Here is a 23,357-nt window from a genome sequence, read left to right on the forward strand (position 1 = left end):
AAGAGACAGTATTGAAAGCCTTGCTAAAGTCACAGAAACAACATCTGCTATCTCCTCATCCACCTAGCTTGTCATTTCATTGTAGTCGGCTATCAGGTTGATCAGGCCCAATTTTTACTTTATAAACCTATGCTGACTACCTCTAATCACCTTCTTGTCCTTAATATGTCTAGAAATGGTTTCCAGGATTAGTGCTCAATCACATACCCAGGGATCAAGGCAAGACCTTTAGTTACCCAGATCCTCCTCCTTGCCCTTCTTGAAGGCAGGGGAGATTTACTTTCTTCCAGTCCTCAGAAGCCTCCCCTGATCACCACGATCTTTCAAATGTAATAAAGAGTGGCCTCACAATGAAGTCTGCCAGCTTCCTCCATACTTGTGGGGCTTATCCCATCAGGTCCCAGTGACTTGCTTATGTCTGGTTTCCATTAAGTGTTCTCTAACTCGACTCTCCTCCAAGGAGTCAGTCTTCATTGCTCCAGACTTTCCCACTGGTCTCAGGGGCTGGGACTTCTGAAGGCGAATCTTAACCAGTAACGACTGAGGTGAAGAAGGCACTGAGTACCCCAACCTTTTCTATGTCCTTTGTCACCAGGTCCCCTACCCCATTCAGCAGTGGGCCCACATTTTCCCTCATCTTCCTTTTGCTGCTGATATACCTGTAAAAGCCCTTCCTGTTGCCCTTCACATCCCTTGCCAGGTCCATCTCCAGATGGACGTTGGCTTTCCTAACCTCACTCCTGCATATTTAAACAGCATCTCTATATTTCTCCTGGGTCAGCTGTCCAAGCTTCCACCTCTTGTATGCATCCTTTTTATGTTTGAGTTTAGGCAGGAGCTCCTTGTTCATCCATGCAAGTCCTTCTGCCACTTTTGCTTGCTTTGCTGCTCATTGAAATGCACCATTTTTGAGGGCATGGAGGAAGTAATCTCTGAAGAAGAAAAAAAAAAAGTCAACCAGTTCTCCTGGGGCCCTCTTCCATCCAGGGCCATATCCCATGCGATTCTTTCAAGCAAACCCCTAATGGGACCAAGTGTGCTCTCCTGAAGTCTAGGGTTGTGATCCTGTTTATTACCTTGTTCCCTCCACTCAGGATCCTGAGTTCCACTATCTCACGGTCACTGCAGTCAAGGCTGCCCCCAGCTTTCACATCCTCAACCAATTCTTCCTTGTTTATCAGTATCAGCTTCTGTAGCTGTTTTCCACACATTTTAGTAAAATTTGGAAAATATGTAAAACTTCATTGATCTTCAGCTTTACAGATCTTAGACTTTTTTTTTTAATCCTGATGCATTATGACCTGATTTATCAGTTAGAGGTCATCCATTCACAAATACATTGACTGTTTCTGCACACAAAAACACAGTTACTACCTTACTAATTACCTTAAGTGACTACCATATATTTGTAAAATCTGATAAGGCAAGTCAGTCACTAATGCCCCACTCCGATTTTGTTTGTAAGGCACAGGCTAATAGCTGGGAGAAAAAAAGGAGATGCAGGTGACAAGACAGAGTGCACAGATGTTACCACTGCAAGCAAAGAAACTGCTGACACAAGGACAAACCACCACCTTCTGCGGAAAATCTGAACATGCAGTTACACTCAGTTAAAAGGACAGATTTTAGTGTCAGAATCATTAACTACCATTTAGCACAAGGCATTTTTCCTAGACAGTTTCAAATATTTAAGGCTAGAAACCAGAGCTAGAAATCAAGTGGATGCAAGGGAAGTGGACTACTTTGGAGTTGTTCATGATAAAAGAATATAAACATGGATGAAGTTAGGCTCAATTAATATAAATCAGTCACTTTTTGTCACATAAATATGTAAAGTATCAGACTGCCATGGGTCTGAAGTCTTTCACAAAGCTCCCCTCCTTCTTTAATTGGACCCGGTCAAAATTGAGAATTCTTCCATACCCCCACCCCCCAAAAAACAACACATCACAAGAGGAAACCTACCACACAGACTAACTCATTTAACATTACAGTCAAGGTCTGAACACTGCAAATATTCAGCAGATATTAAAAGCATTACAGAAATGCCTATACATTTAAAGAAAGTATGTTTCACAGCACTCCTGTACATTATAAGCAGCCAGAAATAAAATAATTTTATATTCAATATTTCTGAATTGCAAAGGAGGATCCATCCTTAGATTTTAAGTTGCATTATTTACAGGAGGTAAATAAAAAAGGAGGCGGCTGGGGAAAAGAGGTCAGGGCAAAAGTAAAGCATATAATAACTGCATATACCTATAGATTTGTAAACCCTGTATATGTTCTTCCTTAAAGAAATACTAAAATTGAAACTGTATCATGCCATCTGTTAGAGAAGATGTTATAGACAGATAAATATATTTGTGTGCCCCAGTACTGGTGAGCACATCTAAATAGTCTATGAGATGGCTCATAAACTAAAGATTTAAATGATTTAGATTTTAGTATTATCCTTTCAAGAACATGATTTTACTTGTTTTACCATTACACTTTAGGTTATTTCTTCAACTCAACAAGATAAATGGAAACAGAGCAAAAAGTAAGCAGCAGCCCTCTTCATTAAGTTAGGGTTTAAGAGATCTTTATGCAAGGGACTACATTTTAGAGAAGAAAGCAACTGATAAAAGAATAACAGCACCCTTCTTTCACTACATGGACATCTCAAATTTCTTTTTATCCAATATGTAAAACCCTTTTCTGATATGTGAGGAGAGAGAGGCTAAGACAGAAGGCTACAGTTACTGCCATCTGGTACATGTCCTACAAACAGGACCTTAAGTGCAAAGCCCCAGTATAAATGTTCAACTGCAATGCTGCACCATAGCTTCCTTCCTTACGTGCCAACTGTATCTGCAGCTGGCAAATAGGAACATGAGCCAGAGACACCAGGATGCAGCCCTGCAAACACAAAGATCTACCAGACAGCTGTGAAATCAGGATCAGTTGTGTATCAATCAATACTCATGCATTAAGGCTGACAGGCATCAATCTCATAATGCAGTTGGTACCACTACAGACTTAGACAAGTGAGTCTCATGCTGCAGTCAAAGCAGGGGGCTGTAAATTTACGCTATCAGGTCTTCCCTATCTCATTCTAAACCAAGTCAACTATGTTCAACCTCAGACCCAACTCTTAAAGGCACTTTACAAGATTTTTTTAAAACTATTTTAAGCACAAAACAGACATCAGAAACAAGACCTTAACTGCCAGCTTCATCTTGCCCCCCCCCAAAAAAGAAAGCATTTTTAATATTCATGCAAATAATGCTGCATTTAATCAACACATGGAATTCTATTTTCATTTTCTACTTTACACATGTAATTCTATTTTGGTAGATCCTTAGGGTTTTTTCCAACTTCTTTGTTATTTATACTAAAGTCAAACCCATAATTCCTAACACAATGTGCAAACTGAAGTGCATTCTTGAAACTTAAATTGGCACAGGTGAAAAATGCTAGTGAAATAAGTGGACCTACTGACAGGAATAAAGTTAAGCATACAAGTCAGTGAAGGACTGTGGTTAGTGTTGATCAGTGCTCATCTTGAGAAGCTAACAATCCACTACAAGTGGCAAGAATACATCAGGGAAAGAAAGGCATGAAATTTACCCTCAGAACATTTCTCTTACTTTAAGCTATAGCCACCATTATTTCCTACTCTTCATTAGCTAGCTTATTTCTTGTACAGGACACTAGATAGAGTTGCAGGCAGAAAGGCTGCCAGTATGTTTAGCATTGGTTTTAAAACAAAGCAAGCCACGCAGACAGAATTGTGGTATCCCTTGCACTGTGAGGCAAAGGCAGGGGGCTGAAAAAATAAGACAGAAATGTTAGAGCATGTAAGCATTTAACTAAAAAGCAATGAGCACTGCGGAAACAAAAAAGAACACTGAGGAAATTAGACAAACTCAATCTCAAAAACAAAGCTGATATGCTGTAATACAGCACTGGGATCCCTTCTCTTCTGTTGTATTTGTATATGCTGCGTATTTCTGTATCTTACAGAACTAACAGAAGAACCAATCAATCTTTGAAGAAATGACATTCCTAAATGCATATATTTGTAAGTTCTTTAATCCTATATCAAATGAATATATTATACTCAATATTCCTGCAGGTTTTCCCTCCCTGGCCCAAGATTTTGCCTTTTTGTTTAATTTTATTTAAATAGTAAGACACCCAACACTTTTAATCATCACATTAAATAAGCAAAACCCATAAAAGACAACTCCACCAGCAACTCTCATTTACTTCCTGGTAGGTCTCACCAAGCAAAGTTTTCCACAGCATGAGAAACCTAAAAGGGACTTCCCACAGCAAAAATATTCTGACCACTGCTTTCTATCCTCCCAGGTTTCAAAGGTGAAAGGGATTTAAGTAGTCTTAAATATGATGTGCTAATTTAGGAAAAAAGATTAAAAGCAATTACAGATGTATGAAAACACAGACCTGTGCAGTAGAAGAGTCTCAGGCACAAGGACTTTGACTCCTAATGAAGTTATTGAAAGGATTACAAATTTGATAGGAATTCCTTGGAAATGGATCAGCTTCTTACAAAAGGAATAAAAGCTCTATCCTTTGGATGAGTACCCAGTGTTCATGCTAAACTGCAGGGAGGCTTTTCTCCTTTTAATAGAGTGAGGTCACTCTGCTCTCACTGGTCCTCTGTTTTAGAAAATGACCATCTAGCAATTCTGTCAGATGCAGGAAGTTAACAAAACGAAAACTCTGTGTACGTATTTTTCCCCTATACTCCTTCAGTTATAGTAATGTTAGGTTTTAGAAAACAGATGAAAAAATAACAGGTTTTTGCCCATTTTAAAAGTAATACCTTCCATTGTTATAAGAACAATATCGAAAGCTTTATATAAAAAGAAAATGGAATACTCATTAGTTAAGCATTTAACAACATTGACACCTTTTTTGTTATGTTGAAAACATACACTTAAAGCTTTTTCTTGATTTGACAGTAGGATGTTCATATCTGACTGCAGGGAGTGTGGGAGCGTACACACTCTTTGTGCAGGAACTCCTATTCAATATGAAATGTTAAAAGGAATATGAACAAGCAGACTTAATACATACATAGATACCTTTTAAATTAGTCCCATTTCCTATGTTTGAAAGAACAAAGATAAAAATTATATTCAAAAGAAAGCTAGTGAATTAAGCTTCTTATAACAGAAAAGAAAATGTACAAAGCATTAGAAAAACAGTAGTCCTATTTGAAAAGATAGCTTATAGAGGGACTGGGAAGAAACATCTTAACTTCCACTGGGCAAGGGGAAAAGAAAGGAAGAAACCACAGGAATATTTGTTCTTGTAATTCAGAAAAAGGGTCAGGAAAATATTTTTGCCTGTGATAGGCTGTTTAATATATAGGTTCTTCCTCCCTTTGAAATACTATTGCCCTTGGGAGAAGTGCTTTTGATCAAGTATCTGACAGACATTTCTAAAGGACACACAAATCTCTTCTTTCACTAGGCAGGAAAGAGAGAAACATGCACACATTAAGAGATCCAACCTCTTACTCAAGTTTGGGGGGTGGGGGGGAAAAAAAAAAAATCACAATCTATTCTATTTTTCTTCCAGTAATTTATGCCCAGGAAGGAGGAGAGAAGAAAAAGAAGAAAAAAACCCCACACTACACACACACACCCTCTCAAAAAAAACAACCCACAGTTGAACATTACATTGGATACAGCTACATTTAAATAGTGTCATCTTATCAAGCCACTTAAAAGCCATCTGCAATTAAATGCTTCATGAACCATGCAACTCAAATGATACTTGCATGGCATATTTGTTCAAGCATCTGAAGGTGACACACATGCAGTACATTGCAGGAAATTACATTAGTGAGGAAGAACAAGACATTGTATATCCTTATGTTAAATGAATTAGTATTAGTTTTGACATGCAAGCTTTCCATAGATTCCGAAGAGATCTGAGCACATCCCAGGTGATCTCAAACCATACCTCCTCCATCACTGACTGGAGGTGATTTCCAAAAAACACTTTTTGATACAATTCGAGGGTCAGTTTAAAAAGTGCTAAGAGACACCGCTCAAAATTAATAATAATAAAATAGTAATTTAGAAAAAATTTCTTTCCATTATTACCTGTCCCAGTCCACGCACACTGGGCATCACTAAGCATTATAACAAAGCCAGTGCCTAAATCTTTTTCCCATGATACTTGTAGAAAATATGTTGCTTCTGGATCAGAAACTGGATGAATTCTATTCAAAGTCTTCTCCATTTTCCAGGCACCTGTTTTGGAAATAAAATAATTTTTTATTTATTTAATTTCTAAATTAATGAAAAGGAATACATTCTGAATATAGTTTATTAGATATGCGCAGCTTACTATCCCACAGGAGTTACACGATATCAGCATTTCATTCGGTATTTATCATCTACACTATCGGTAACGCTTAAGTTGTTTAAAGCGGTCATGAAAATTTGCATAATGCACCTTCTTTCCAGAAGAAAGTTTTTTTTTTTTGGGGGGGGGGGGGGGGGGGGGGCGGGACACAACATGCAACAAGAGAAACTTCTTACTGAGGCAACATTTGACAAAATTTACTCCTTACGTTGGAGACAGAGACAAATCTCCATCTTAAAAGTCAAATGTACACAAGAAAGCATGCAATAGCAATATGAAAGAGTAAGCCCCAGTACTGATCTAAAGCAAAATATGACTGCTGTTAAAACAGTCAAGTGAATCAGAATGATCACCCAATAGCCTAACAAGTATAACATTGAGATGTAATCTGTAAAAGGCTGGGGAAAGAGCAATCTTCAGAAAGAAAACATTTATTGTAAAGCTGATGGGTCACCTGAATAACTTCACAAGGCATAAAGGAATAATGTCCTGCTCTGTCTTGTCCACTCAGATTTTCTAAGGGTCTTCTAACCCCAGTCCTTCTCCCTTTTGCTCAGACAGTGGAGGCTTGCCTCCTGCTTGGCCTTCCTCCAAAGTCTAATGCTCATTGAGCTCCAGCAGCATCCTCCTCCTACAGCAGGATCATGGGAGTGATGATACAGAAGCAGATATTCCTGTTTTACACCCAAAGAGACTTTCCCAAACCAACTGAATTCCAAAATTCGATCTACTACTACAGTAATTCAGAAGTATAGTTAGTTCTGGCTCTTTACTTGCTTTGGATTAGATTCTATATCGTTGGGGAAAAACCTAGATTTGGAGCACAACAAGAAAGAAGCAGAAGACTGGAACAGAAAACAGGGCAAAAAAATTAAATACAGCTCCCTACCAACTAATGAAAACATGGAATACACAGTTAGGAAAGATCAGTCTTCCTGAACTCCCATGATGTTCTTTACAATTCTGAGCCACAGCTCAGTAACCTGTTTCTAGCAGTAGCCTAAATGGATATTTGACTTCATCCTCTGACTATACTCTTTCCAGAGCAGTACTAGGAAAGCCTACATAGCCTTCACAGAACATGACTACAAAAGCCTGCAAGAAACCAAGGCTCAGCTTGTCATCTCACCAGCTAAATACTTTTTGCTTCAAGCTTGTTTATATCCCATCAGCAAAATCATCAGCTTCCAGTTCAATTAACCTAAACCCCCTCACCTTCTAGATATCCAAGAGCCTGCAGGAGGTACCTCAAATTGCAGGAGGTACCTCAAATTGCTCAATTCACACATGCACTGAAATAAAGGTTTGCCACACCCTGGTCCTTAACATTAGCCACTTAAGACTGTTAGGCACCTTTGAAAATAAACCACTGGTTTATATAACCAGCTTTAAATAAATAATATTGGTACAAGTATAAGCACACTTGCTTATACAGCTTAGACCTGGGGGAAGGGGAAGGGAGGGGGGAAACAACACACACAAATTCAATTTTTTTTTCCAGAGAACTGACAACATTTCCAAACAGAAAACTGGAATAAAACAATTAAGGTTTAAAGAACAGTGCCAACAATGAAATATATTCCCAGAATAAGAAATGAAGTGTCAGGAAACTGGAGAATGCAAAGTTAGTATGCAGAAGCAGTGGCCATTTTGTAGCTCACCATCCTCTATCACCCAACGTGCAGCGTACAGAATATAAATTGAAATAGGCAGGGTTCAGCTGGACGACTGCCACTTGAAAGCAGGCTACTAAGTTCCATTGCAAAACACAGAGCAGTGGATGCCAGCAACAGCAAAAGAACTTATTAGAAAACTGGATGCTGCAGTTGCAGAGAACTAAATTTATACCACAGTGGATTTTACAGCTCAGTATCAAAGCAAAATGGCAGTCTGCACTTGACATAAGACCTTTTAAAGAATCACACATTTATACATGGTCTAGCCTCACAATAATGAATCCCTATGGTTCCCAAGATTATTATAACCGCATTTGACAATCTGTTCCACAGAATATGGAAGAAACAGCCAATTCTGAAGTTAACATTGACAGAATATTTTCATAGAGCATACTTCATGCTGTCCTGTACTTAAAGAGTTTGGCTTGGGGTACTCAGTTGTTTTGCCCCCCCCCCCCTTTTTTTAATAGAAAAGTGAATGAAGAAGAGGTACATGTTCACTCATACACTAAACATAGTACATATTAATAACAGCAAGAAAATACAAGTTAAGGATTTAAGCATATTCCAGACACCTATCTACTGCCAATAAAAAGCTGCCTTCCCCTCATAATTGTTATAAAGTAGGACCTGTTATAAGAAAGTTAGATTTTGTTAAAATTCTATAAGTTTTTGCATTATTCCTCAGTTGTCTGATATTTTAATTTCTTCAGTAATTTCCCCTGGATAGTCTTTCACAAAGGTCATAAGAAGCCCCAGACAGAAGGGAGCAGGGTCAGACCTTACTGGTCATGCCATGCCCCATGTATGTGGATTAGCACAGCAAAACCAGAGACTTGCAGAGACCAACATCACAGATGCTAGCGGTCCAAGAAGGCTCAAGTGATCACTCTGCCTGAGGAGCACCACGCACTGAGCACACAGATGCTTGGGCAGGTGTAGGTACTAAAAGCTCTATGAAGATTTCCATTTAAAGCATAGCAGTAAGTCATCCTGGTTAGCTTTAGTTTAGGCCCTGAGGGGACTCCATTCTTCGCTAAAAACAGTGGTAGCGAGAAGCTCTTTGCTCACTGGATATCAAGAGCCAAATCTATGCACAGATTTAACCAGCTCGGGCCTCCCAAGAAGTTGACCTCTCCAGGTCAGGAAGAGCAGTTTTAACCCCAGTTGCCTGCACTGTCTCTCACCTTTGCTCAGCTATGTATCTAATAACATCTGAAAATGCCTTCCCCTTGCCTGAACAAGCATACAGTATTCAAAAGCAGCAAAATACATTAGCTTAAGACTAGTTATTCAAGCATAAAACTGTATTAACAGCAATAAAACAACTGCATTGTTGATAATACAAACTTTTAATCAATTTTAAACTCTAATGAGGTTAATGCAATGAAAAGTTAATTATATCTAAATAAGCCACAATACATATATATCTGGACTAACAAATAGCATCTGTAAACAGCAAGAGAAACATCATGTAACATGCTTGCTGGCTTCCACAGTTTCGTTAAGACACGTAACTAGCTACTTCCAGCATTCCTGAATGTGCATTTTGTTTTTATCAATTATATAAAGAGCTAACTTTCTTTCTCAGCTTAAAGCTCAAATATATACACATAAGCACTATATATATTTTTTTTTTGGGGGGGGGGGGCCTTTTCCTAACAAGTTTAGGGCATGGAAACTATGGTAAGAATAGAGGAGATAAGTCACATACACAACTAGGCACCCTAACTTCTAATCAACAAAAGTAACAAGCACAACATTACTATTTTTATCCAAAAACTACTACCAATCATAATATTGGCAATGTCATAATCTGCAGATCAATTCACTGAAACAATACCAAAAACCAAGAAGTTAAGAATAACAACTAAAATGAATAATTCAAGTTCAAAAAGTTTTCTTCTATTTCCATAGCCAACCAGCTAGCTGTTTCTGAACATCTACAGTATAACTGCATAGCAAGAACTGAACTGCAAGGAAGAACAGAAAACGAAACATTTGTGGCATGGAGGCCTGGAGCAAGGTCGCTGAAATTACTGTTTATGGAATGAAAGCCATTTGAAAGATTTGTAGTGCAAAAACTGCCTGGATAGGGGTCAATAAAGAACACGACAGGAAACAAGTCAATGCGTGTAATGTGTTTAAGCTTACAGCCATGTATTTTCTTTTGCCTGCCAGACTCCCTTTTGGTTTTTTTGCTTGTTCTGGAACAATACAGAACCTCTTATGAAGTATTTTGATAGAAGCTCCTCTCTGAAATACACTATTTTCAAGATGCCTTTAATTATTCTTTTTTACTTAAAGGTAGTAAATAGTTGCATGCAGCCCAGAGAGACAATATACAAGGTACTGATGTAAATTTGTTAATCTATATCTACATATAGCTCTATATTTTAACAGAGAGCTTTTCTTCATTGCACTCAATTCCTGTCACAAAGCAAACCAGCAGTCAGTAAACGCCACCTGCCCCGGAGGCTTTCTTTTTAATGCAGAGCACTCATAACAGAAAGCAAGGTTAGAGATCTGGGGGTTCTACATATATAAAGATAACCAGGATAAAACATCAGCCCTCAGTCGGAAAAAGTGATATAAAGAGTATAATTCTGGGCCTCTCTATACAGGAAAAAAAATATATCTTTTTAAAGATGCACTAATAAGATCTGAATTCAAAAACCTGAAACTGAATTCATATGATGTCATACTCACATGCTTCTCATGCCACTAGTGTGAAATTACTACTATGTGAAGGCGGACGCATGTAACAGCTAAAAATGGAGATTTGCTTTAGATATTAATGGCTGAAACAATGGAGAAAGAAGCTACCTACTGCTGAGAGTAAGGAAGCAGCACAGCAGCAGAACTGAGAAAGCTTCCATAGGATTTTCTGACCTATGACTAAGCACTACTTAAATAAAAACAAACACTAAGCAGCACACAGTGCAGAAGAATGTTATTTCACTGACAGAACACAAAATGCGGTCCCTAAGTTTTGCCACATTTTATTGTGCATCTTTGAACAAGCAATTTAATTTTATAAGCTAGTATAAAAGGAAAGTAGTATCTTTCTCACCCAGCCTTTATCTTCTCCATTTTGCTCACTGACCTTCCAAGGCTAGTATTATCTATGACTACATGTTTAGAAACTGCCTCACAAAGCAGACCTCAGTCTTAGTTGACATCTCTAAGCACTCAATGATTTCAATTCATCAGCAAAAGCTCAAGGATTTCTTGACTGTACGTAATGGCTATTGCTCCTCTCCAACACAAGTATAATGGATTCATAAACATTAATCTGTCCTACACCACATATACAAACATTGCTGCAAGGAAAAATATTGTCCCTTACTGCTTTTTTTATACAAACATTTATAAAAGAAAACACTGCTCCACAAAACTCACAGTAGTACAGCTCTACTACAGAGAGGCTTTACCGCAGTGTTCCAATGGGCGGCATCGTCCAGACCTCAGAAACTGAAGAGCACTGCCTTTGTATCCGCTGAGGAGCTTACATCCCAATTCACAGGCCAAATACACCTTGAAATACATCAAGAGCCAGAACTGCTGTGGAAAACAAGAAGTTCCCAGCTCCAACCGAGCAGGCTGCCCCTCTCAAAACACCCACTGCTCTCAGGCCCTTGCCATCTTTAGTATACAGCAAAGAGGATGCCGATTCCTGGTTTAAGGCACAAATATTGTCATGAACTGCCTGAAACAAGAATTTTATTCCCAAAGCCCTCCCCCCAGAATAGGGCTTCACTGATTTAAAGATATCAAGGATAAATTATAAAGTACTACTTGCTTGCTTAATTTGAGAGTTCTCAGTTATATACAATGCAGTACTTCCTAGCACATTAGCTCATGTACTGGAATATACTATGTAAAAGAAAATTTTTCTAGTCTTAATAAGATCTAGCTATTTGCAAGCCTTTGTTATTATAATCTGTTGCATTAGTAGAGATACACAGCTTTTCTTTTTTTAAAGTTGTTTGCACATTAGTGAAGTGAAAAATGAATCAAATTTACTGATGCACCACTAACCCGTAAAGCACAAATACAGCAAAACATAGCAAAGGAGTTATCACTGACTGTTTGGCAACTAATAGTTACCATTAACAAAAGAAAAAAATGCATGAAAGGAATCAAAAGATCTTCCTTACTCCTTTACTATCAGATGAATGTATGCATCTCATCCATTCTAGAAGGCAAAACGTAACATATGTACAGCAGTACATTACTAAAAAAGAATTTCAGGGAGAGAAAGTTGCATATCCTGCTTGAATCCCAGAGGTTAGCTATATATTCACAGGATTCACAAGTCATTTTGCCCAACATCTTTAAAAGATATATATTGCACTATACTTCCAAAAAAGTAAATTAAGACACCCCCCTTCTAATTAACATATCTCAATTCGCCTGCCTTCTTACAGTATTCTCTCCTCACCCATCAGCTTTCAATATGCCAAGCATACTTGTTTATAAAAGGTGACCATGTTCCTGCTAGAGTTTCTGCCCCAGGGTTTTCACTGATTGGGGGGGAACAAAACACAACAATAACTGAGAGTCTGAGGGGCACACGAAGATGTTTGTTAAGCTATTCGCCAGCCCTGGCCCCAGATCAACACTCAAAAAAAAAAGCTATAAATATTTCAGTGGAGCTGCCAAAGAGTTTTCTTCTCCAAGAAGGCAGAAGTCAGACAACACACCTCCAAGAACTTCTGCCTGATTGAATCTACTTTTGTCTTTTGTCAGCTCCACAAGAGAAGGTACTACATATGCACAAAGAGGAGACTATTGCAGGCTCAGGCCTCCAAAAAGTTAAGTTTCCCACTGTTACTGTTGCCATATTGCCTCCCAAACACTAAGGACAAGATTATAGAGGTGAAAAGGCTTGTGTACCTTGCAATTCAACATCTGGTTATGCTTGAGAAGTCAAATTACTCAATAAAATTTTCCTTGTCGTGACCACCAAACACACAAAATGCCAGGATGTGCTCCTCTAAGAGTATAGCTTTACACATTCACAAAGTAGCCCCACTAGAACTACAGTTAGCAAATAAAGGAATGCCAAAGTGTTCCTCTGCTCTGGCTAGTCCCTGCTAGCACCTGTCATTACTATACCTAAAACAGAAGCATGAACACAGGACAGAACCATTTGTCTGAGTTTTAAGTGCTCTTAAGTGCTTTTAAGGGGCCTGAATAATACTGTCAGCTTGGTACCTGAACTTTCATAGAACTGGTCAGACGAGCTTGTAGAAGCTATTATGGCTTTTTAAGGTTTTTATTAACATTCTCCCTACCACCACTCACCAAGTTTCACTATGAAAGAGCCAAAAATATGAAGAAGGATGAGGGAGACCTGAAACTCTAAAAATCTAGTTTCAGATTTTTGAGTGGAAAAGGGAGGGACACATAAGAACTGTAATAGTGCTCCAAATGCTTAAAACAGTCCCCAGAACTTCAGCACTCTCACTGTTCAGCAGCCCAGTAGCTCCTGAAGTTATCAAAACTTATTGAATAAAAAACAGCCTATTTTTACAGCCATCTATCAAGTTAAATTACTGAAATAAGACCCTCATTATAGCAGTATAATCATCATCTATAAGCCAGTTAGGACAGAGGAGTACCTTGGAGTACCTTTCAAGATTCAGTAACACTGTCTCTGTAGTCTCTTTGCTTTCACCATCTCAAAGTGAGAGCAGTCAGTATTTTTTTCTTCTCTCAATTACTATAAAGAAAAGCTTCAGATGAACTGATTGATTAGAGCCATAAGAAAGCCAGTATTGTTCTCCTTAAGGGCACAGGAGGTCACACTACATATCAGCACCTTACCATGTTTGAGCCAAGGATCTGAGATAAGCTTGCAGGTGGGAACAGTTGAGTACCACCCCAAATTTGTAAGTCAGAGGCTTTATTGAGGACTTTGAACAGTTGAGGATTGAGCTCTTTATCTTTAGCACTTTGTCCCTTTGGTGTTTGGCGTCTATGATCTATATTAGGCAATGTTTCTTTCTAAGGAGAAATCAGCTGTTGGCTGGTTTGCAATTGACTGGAGCCTGCTCCCTGAACAAATACTGTACACAGTTGCTTCTGAATAAACAAGACACTTTTAAAATTAGTTTACAAAGAATTTTGTATGTTGTTTTGGATAGCACTAGGCATAGACCAAAAGCCAAATCTTTTAGGGCTGCTCCAACACAGCATCATTGATATTTTGAACTTGAGTATTTTACTTTTCTTCATGCAGAGTAATGGCTTTTTTTTTTTTCCCTCCAAACTGCTCTGGCTGCAGGTGTTTCCAACTTCACCAACTGTGCATTGAAGGCTACTTACAGATCAGAAAGAGCTACTGTATCTCTCTAATGGAGCAATTAACTTAAGTGCTTTCTTGTTGAGCAAAATAAGGTGCTATCTCCAGTGATTGCAGTATAGAAGACTAGCACATACAGCACTCTGCTATTTAAGTCTATAATTTGACCCCTAGTGTCATGGGTTGGACCATGGCATACAATACAAATCTGGAGCTAAGAATCAGGAGAAAGTGAATGGATAACCAAGACAGAACTCCTATAATTCACCAGCTGTTATATGTATTTAAAAATGGATTATTTGAAGTTTAGACCAGTGAAGAAAAAAATTAGACTGTTTTAAAGATTAAAACTGGTTATTACTGCATTTTCTAACAGAAGGCAAGAATATAATGTCTACATTTAGGAATATTTCTAGAGACATTCAACATACAAATTGATTTTCTCTCATGCTAATCTAAAATCCCATTACCTCTACTGCTTCAAGAGGAAGAACATTAAAATATCCTCTAAACCATTTAGCTATGACTCAGTTTATCTAAGATCTATTATCTACCCAATAAGGACTTTCTTTTTTAATCTTAAAAAAAAGTCTGGGCCAAGAAGCATGAAGAAAACATTATAGCATCCTTTGTATCATATCTCACATTCAACCTCCCATGCCCTTAGCCACAATATTTACTTGAAACTGAAAATTCAATAACAAGCCTTCAGCTGTAACTTAAACATACCTTTGAACACCAAAGAAGATAAAAATTAAGGGTTCTGATTTTCTAATGAAATTTAGGAGCCTAACACATTTTATATTACATGTGACCAAAATTTTATCTATTTAAAAAACAAAAACACAAGATTTGTTCTATATTAAAAGCACAAGGACCACAATTTTGTCAATACTACAATTTTGTCTTGGAGATGAAGGAAACTAATCAAAACTTGGTGCTGGATATAAAGAAGTGACTGAATGACTTCACAACTTCATGCAGACCTTGGGATGGCCCATTACAAAAATTCAGCCACACATAACAACATTCGATGAAGAGACTGACATTAAGGAATCTCCAGTTAGTATTTGGTTCTCAAGGACCCAACCGCAGAAACAAGAGCCTTACAGAGCTAACATCTGCGCTCCTCATTTCCCATTGTTTTGTGGCAGCCATAAAAGGATTGGAAACATGCACGTACTTTCTGTGCAACTGTCCAAAAAAAGCCCTCTGGCTTGTCAGACTCCAGGGGCCAATAGGCTATGCAAGAGTTGCCACCAAAGATGTGGATGCTGTGATAAGGCACAAGCCATGTCAGACTTACTACAGTTACCAGCAGAGAAATGAGGAGAAACAGAAGGAACCAGACAGTCAACCACCTTTATAGCAGGAATCTTACCAACAGACTTTGATCTTAATTGCAGCCTGGAGGCAAAGCCCACCCTAGTGTCTTTCATCCTCCTGAAATCTCAGGCCTAACCCACTAACAACTCCAGGCATCCAGGCTTGCCAATCTTACTTACAAGCACCTATATTGGGAGACAGTTTAAGCTACAACAGGTTTAAAAAAAGGCCTTCATATTTTAAAACACCTAAGTGAGGAATTATACCAGTACATACAAGCAAATAGTAAAATAACGGGATATATTTCCAAAGGTAAAACCTTTATTTTTCACCCTTCTCAGAGAATTCATTCCAACACTAACAGTTCAGTGTGTGCACACTGTCAAATCCTTACTTTTCGAAATCAATACTGGGAAAACCTTACGGTTTTCTTAGATAAACCACAATACACTATGCGAATGTTACTGAGCTATAAGAAGTAAAATTAGATCAGATAACTGAAACTTCCCTGATGAAAAAGTTAATTTTAGCACGGACGTTACTAAAGAGTGTATACAGAATTGAGCAAAGATCAAAGGAGGCCAGGCCAGCCCCAAGTAGGCAAATGTGGGATGCAGAGTCAGCAGACGTGCCTAGGAGAGCCAGGCTCCCTGCCTTCATTGCCTCTGCAAGACGCAAGCCCTGACACATTCCTGTAACCCTGGCTTTCCAAGTCCCTAACAGCCAATGCCAGCAAGGAGACATAACTATTTTGTCTTCCCTTGACAACTGCTGCCCTAGGTTATTTATTAAAGAGCAAAATTCACTTTCTCAAAACAAAGCAACCCACCCCCCTCCCCCCAAACTTTAAAGAATTAAAATATGTCCCCATAGTTGCTCTGAAAAGACAATACTGAAAAAAATGTTTTTGCAGGTAAGAAAAAAAGGAAACAATTCTGTACTGTGTGGTCAGAGAAGACAGATCAAAGGACATCTCTGCCGCACACAACTTCCAAGCCTGCAGATAATGCAGTGTAAGATACATAAGAACTGAGAGCCAGGAACTCCCGGTATCTTTGCCACATTTCCAAAAGTCCCTCCGCAGTTCTGCAGTGTTCACTAAGTTAGTATTATCCATGTGAGTGTGCATGGGGGGGGGGGGGGTGTCAGTGTATTTTAACCAGCCTTTGCAGAACCAAAGATACTCACATACATATGTCCTTTTGATGTATGTTTGGATAACACAGTAGAGTGGTTCAGGTATCATCTGTTTTCCAAAACTCTGCCTTCTCTAGAATTAAATGTTATCAGGATATTCAAGACAGAAAACAAATCTGTCCTACAGATTGCCTTCATCTTTTATTGTTTAGTCCCTTTATACACCTTCTACCATAGTCCCACTGGGTTTGACATGGTTCTGTAAACATTTGACTTAACATCAGCAAGCAACAGATTTCACTGAACAGCCTGCCCTTTTTTTTTTTTTAATAAAAAAAGTCAAATAAGTTCAGTGTTATCAAATCCACAATAGCTTCTATAGGCAAGAGTAACAAATCTGCAACAAGGATAAATGAAACAAAAGAAAAAATAAAGCAATGATAGATAGATATTGATGGACATAATTCTATATCTGTGTATCTGTTCTGAAGTGCTTTGAAAAACTGAGCCAGAACCCTGGAAAAACAAGTTTGGCCATATGTAACCAGTTCAGTGGGACGAGCAAAGGTATAAATATCAAGGCTTACATATACTCCTCTCCTCCCCTCTCTACACCTAGAGCTTTTCAGAGAGACAGATTATTCTAATTTCACATTTGTCTGTCAAATTAACAACAAAAAACAGGCCTAGACTCCAAATTGCCTGTCTTAGTAAACAGTTTCCTAAGCCATTTTCCTTGAAGAAAATTCCTTCGTTACCCTGTCTTCACTTAAAAGTTTTGATATGTTTTTCTTTCCATTTTCTAGTTATAAATTGCAATGGGCTACACTGATTTCTCTGTAAAACAAAGAGCATACACTATTTTAAATTAAACATTGTAATGTCTTCATCTTGCCCACACAGAAAAACAATTCAAAAGACATTTCCAATGGACCAGTATATTCATTTTCAACGCAAAGTGACAACCACGGCTGAATAAAGAGCTGCAAAACTGAAATTTAAATTATCTGTCTAGCTGAAACCTCTTTTGTGAGAGGTCAGACTGAGCAATCAGAGTTTGAAGATAAGGCAAAGAGACATCAACCCAAAATGAGTGCTGATTCCATCTGGTTCTGCAGATGGGCACAGGTCCACCTTTGGTTTGTTAACCTACCTTCAATGCCAACCCATGAGATTCAACATATTAGGTAACAGGACACATATATATGCATAGGGATACATGATGCCAGTGCCCCAAGGTATTGCTAGTCATGAAGTGAAGTATGCTATGCACCTTCAAAACAGGCAAAGAAACCCACAGAAAAAGTATGGCACCAGTTTAGCTTAGGCTTTGTGATAATACACGTGAAACAACCCAAAACAGAGATCTACAAGTGACTGACATGTTGATATTTTAGCTAGGAGGGAATCCAGTCCACATGTCCCGGACCTTCACAAAGCTCACTGCATTTTTTTTTTTAATAAAAATACAGTTGCCAGTATATTGGAAGTAAGTTCACTGACCACCTCCTCTATCCCCTAAACAATCAGTTATACAGCCATTACCTTGTGTTCAGTGTTACATCTACAAACTCCATCTCAAAAGGGGAGAAAAAGGCTTCACAAGAATTACTTGTACTTTTCGCATCTTAAGTTCTTTATATATATAAACATACCGCTTTTCAGGATCTATCAACTCATTGTTTTTCTAAGTAGTTTTCCTAGCACTTCCATTTTTCTTACCATGGGCTAGGCAAAAAAAAGCCCAAATAAAACCCAAAACACAAGAAAATTAAACTGTCCCCCAGACACTTGATACCAAGCAGGAAATCCCCTTAAGGAAGCCAGATCTTCAATATCACTTTTTTTCTTCACAAGCACTAAAGAACATCAGCTTGCATTAGAGGGAAAGAGAAACCTGCAGTCTAATGTGGAGACACAGCAGGGGTATACCAGCTGAAAAGTGCCATAGGAACTTGAAGAGGGTAATTATGTACTCATTAGAAAAATATAGCATAAAAGTGCTTTAATAGTCCATCAGTCAGGAACAGTTTTGAGATTTTAAGGTGTAAATTGTAACAAGGCAAACAAGCAGAGCACTGGTATCCAGGTCTCAGAGGTGTTACTATTAAGTCATTGCTTTCCCATATAAATTAAATCAATTCTAATGTAATGATGGCACAGGAAAAGTTATCGGTGGGGGGTAAAACAGGACAAGAGTGGAAAGTACTACAAAAATAAGTCTCAGTTAAGTTCAGCCTTCACTGCATGTTGGGTTGCATTTCACCTTAGCGTTGCTAGGCTTCCTGCAAGGAAAGCTGGACAGAACCACTACTGCAGATCACTGTGTGAAATGAAAGCAAACAAACACAATGAATCTAAACTAATGGAGGGAGAGGAACATAAAAACGAGCCCATAGTTCAGAAGAGTTAGTTGTCCACAGCTCATACACGCTGTTTCAGTATAGTTTTACGTATCTCTTCTCCTGCTGCATTTTCTTCCCTTTCACAGTCACACGTACACTTATTTGTTTTGCCCCATCAAATACAAAAAAAAAACATAAACACACCCACAAAGCCTGAATTAACGAGTATATGCTTAAAAAAAATGAAAATGGAAAAACACCACCTCTGTCTCACAATTTAAAGATAAAAAGCACCTATTTTTTTAAACACAGTCAAGGTAAAAAAAAAGTAAAAGAAAAGAAAAAAGCAAATCCCCGGTATAAACAAGATCCAAGAAGGATCATAAAATTTAAAGCACTGTTTTCATCTATGTAATTCTCTGAACAAGGCAGGGAGGAACACTCCCCCTCACAGAGCCTTCAGGAGGTTCTGAGAGGTAAGTCAAGTAAGGTCTACTACCAGTACACACAAGAATATTTCAGCTGGTTCTTTGCCCCATATCTCTAAAAATAATTATCCTCTATGATGAAGATGCATAGCTTTCATTGAAATTAACATTTCCACCCAATCCCATTATGCCTATTGCCACTGTATGCTGTACCTTAAATTAATTTTTATGCTAAGTTTTGCAGCTGGTGAAATTTAACCTAAGCCCACACAATACAGTTTGCTGCCTCTGACTCCTGTCTAAGCTTCCCTCATTTGCTCAGTCAACACAAATCTCTCCTCAGGTTTTTGAGAGTCTTCCACCATAAGTTTAACACAGCTGACTGTATTTGGAAAGCCCTATGCTCCTTCTTTCCTGTCCAACTACTGTGCTGAAAAGGGTGGCCTCTAAGATCCTTTTGTAGACTGGTAAACAAAATCTCTTTCATAATCATTAGCCTCATTCGTAAAAACAAATGCAGCCTGTGATTGGATATATAGCCTCACTCTTCCTCTAATTGCATTAGTTTTTCCATCCCAAGATAGCAAGCAATTTGGCTGACGTCTAGATCAAGAGCACAAAAGTTCTCAGTCTCTGCACTCTTACAATCACATAAGATCAGACTCCCTTTTTATTTTACAATCTCCCATTTATCTGTCTGCTCTGTTGGAAGACATTCCCTCCCACAAGGCTAGCCTGAAAACTCATCTAAAAGTCTGTAAAGCAGATGAAGAATTGCTTTTATTATTCCAATAGTTTTCCAAACTTTAGGTCCCTCAGTACTTTTTAGTCAAATAATCTTATGTAAAATTACTAGTATGTCTTGGAAGAGTGTAACACCAGAGCCCTTTGGTTAGGCATACACATAAAAAATACTTCAACTTGGAACTTCTCCTCTAAGATACACAGTTTACTTTGATTAGATTTGACTGTCAGATTAGTAAGCAACAGGAACTTGTTCAGTAATTCTCTCCTAAATTTTGCTTTAGCTTATGTCAGCGTGGTACTGTACATAATCTGATAAGTCTTTCATATCTTGACAAGAGGACAGCAGCCTTTTTGATTCCATTATCCATTGTTGAATTCTACTGAAAATTTTTACATTTACAGGTACCTTTCAGTACCTTCCTTTTTATAATCTCATATGCATAGAGACACAGACCATGGGAAAGAAAGATCCACAAAGACACTCTGCCTGCAATCACAGGAGCTGAAGGACACTGTTGCTGAACCTAGGTAAGGTACACAACTCAAGTCAGCAGAAGAGCCATGAATGAAACTTGACCAAACCCTACTTTTCATTTGACAATACCTCACTTTTACAACAACTCTTAGGTGGAAATTAACAAAGCCTAATATTTAAAGTTTATTAATTTTTTTTATTTTAATTTTTTATTTTTTTCTTTTCAGGTATCCTGTTCTCAAAGCCCATCTAAACTAGGGTTCAATAAGGGCAGGCTGAAGGAATTCAAGCAAGGTACTACTTCAGTAACATTTAATGATTAGAAACAGTATTTTATAATAGCTTTCTAAAATGTATTTTAACTATGTTATTTAATGAAAATTAGTCCAGATCATAATTTGATTGTGTATACATATTATTTCACTTCTTTTCCCCACATAATTACAACAAGCACTGTACACATTTTGCTACATATAACATTGAAGAAGTCACAAGCTGCATCCCATTAACCTTGAAGACATAAACAGTGGTCTAAGACCTTTCAAATCTCAGTCTAAACTTCTGCAGATTCCACCTACTCTTCAAGGATGTGAGGCATGTTTTCATTTTTGGCTCCTGAGTGCCAACATAATACTTTAACAACATTCTCCAGCTACTGTTATCCTCTAGGAGGCAAAAGGTAAGGATTAAAATTTCTCCTCTTCAAGTAGCAACAAAAGATAAAAAGTACACCAGAAACAGACATTGAGACAAAGCAGTAAGCAAGCAAGCCAGTGAGGCTCACCTCACATACACATAACATAGTGTAGTGATCTCATCCTTACTAAAGTAGAAACTCATTAGTCAAATCAGTCCAGTGAATAAGTCTTGCCAGAAGGCTTGCAAGAGCCTCAGTAACAAGACACAAGGAGCAACAGCAGCCACCCAGGGACTGTGCGTGTCAGGCAAGGGGGCAAGACACCTACATCAGATACATAGGGGAAGCAGTTCTAAAGCAAGGCCATGACACCAGTCTTATCACAAGGTGCAGGGCCTTGCTAAATTGTGCTACCAGTAACCCTGGCATCAATCCAGTTGTGCATCAATCTTTACAATTTTTTTTTTTTTTATAATACTTAAAGGAAAAGCTTTGTTTTACAAGTTAAGTAATGAAGTAGGCATACTTTTTTTTAGTCCAAATATTTTAAGGTACTTCGGTGCTTGAACAGAATCTAAGTGCTAAAGAAATTCTGGAAGTCCTTTCTGCAGCTTTGTCTAGCATAATAGTATTTAAGATCCCATTTCCTAGGTTTCATTCTTAAATACTACATTAATGGATACATTAGAAACATTGTGTAGATGATTCTAATCCAAGATGCTGCTGTTCTGCTCATTTCACAGCCAGCATCAAAGTAACTTGTGAAGTGCCTGTAATGCCATGGCCTCATATAACCAGTCTTTCTAACCACTCTTTATGACAATATATTTTAATAGTCTGCCCAACAATCAAAAAGTTTAGATATAGGAAGACAAATGCTTTCTACAGTCTGGACAATACAACATAACTACTGTCTTCTCATCCAGCAACTGAAGGTATCCCAAAGTAGTAACTCAGCATCAGTCTCCTTACAGGATGTTTAGCACAGTCACTGGCAGATCCCTTTGTGACAATCTTTCAAGAATTTAGTTAAACCCTATATAACAACTGTCTATGTTAATCACTGAATTTTATCAAACTGATAGATTTCCTATGAACTCCTATTCTCTATCATGAAAAGCAAGTTTTCAAGTATAAGAATTCAAATCATTGTATGAACATTGCCTAACATAAGTAATTTGATACAGTAAGTTCTTATAAAATGTATAGTCACAAGGTTAGAACAGTCCTTCCAAGCATTTCTGAAGTGACTTCTGAGTACTCATTCCACCTCAGGTCAGCTGCAACCTCCAAACACTTTACAGCTGTCATAGTTTACCCTATTATAACAAGAACCCATTTTCTGGTTATCCCATAGCGTCCAACAACCACCTTCTAGCATCACTGCAAATTCTGCCCTGCGCATTCTTGCTAGGTAACAAAGGGAGGCAAAGAAGCAAAAGAGAAAGAAAGAGGAGCTATACTTAAGTGTAGATAGTTTTTTGCTAAATGGTATTAATAAACTAAAGACCACATTCTAATACCATTGCCAGCAGTCATAACACCACCTACTTGCTCCATGTTTGCTGAATAATGTGTAACCCTCATGTTCCTCTGCCTCATTTCAGTGGGAAAACTAAATGAATTTGTAGCTGTAGCAACTATGCAAATAAGTTTTTAGGCATTCCTTCTTATAGTTCAAGACGTTAAGAATAACAGAAGTGGAGACATCATAAAAGCTAAAAAAAAGTGTTATCAGCTTTACCAATGCATTCAAACTAGCACATTTGGGGGGGGGGGGGAGGAGGAGGAGGGGAAGAGAAGGGGAAGGCTGTTTATATCTTATGTGCATGTGTACATATGAGGTGAAAAAAGCCATCTGCATATTTGTTATGCACATAAATTTG

At 38.1% G+C, this 23,357-nt stretch overlaps 1 protein-coding gene across 6 annotated transcripts in view; it reads right to left on the reverse strand.

Annotated features, from left to right (window-relative positions):
- LOC135324407 (DNA repair protein XRCC4-like) overlaps nucleotides 1–23,357 on the reverse strand; it is a 191,396-nt gene that overhangs the window by 164,804 nt on the left and 3,235 nt on the right. For 5 of the 6 annotated variants that reach the window (XM_064500614.1, XM_064500615.1, XM_064500613.1 and 2 more), the window contains exon 2: nucleotides 6,126–6,275. The exons of the other annotated variant lie outside the window; for it this stretch is intronic. In XM_064500614.1, the coding sequence (XP_064356684.1) occupies nucleotides 6,126–6,275 (150 nt within the window). The remainder of the gene's footprint in view (nucleotides 1–6,125; nucleotides 6,276–23,357) is intronic. 6 annotated transcript variants of the gene reach the window in all.

Source organism: Dromaius novaehollandiae, chromosome W, assembly GCF_036370855.1.
Source record: "Dromaius novaehollandiae isolate bDroNov1 chromosome W, bDroNov1.hap1, whole genome shotgun sequence".
NCBI lineage: Eukaryota > Metazoa > Chordata > Aves > Casuariiformes > Dromaiidae > Dromaius > Dromaius novaehollandiae.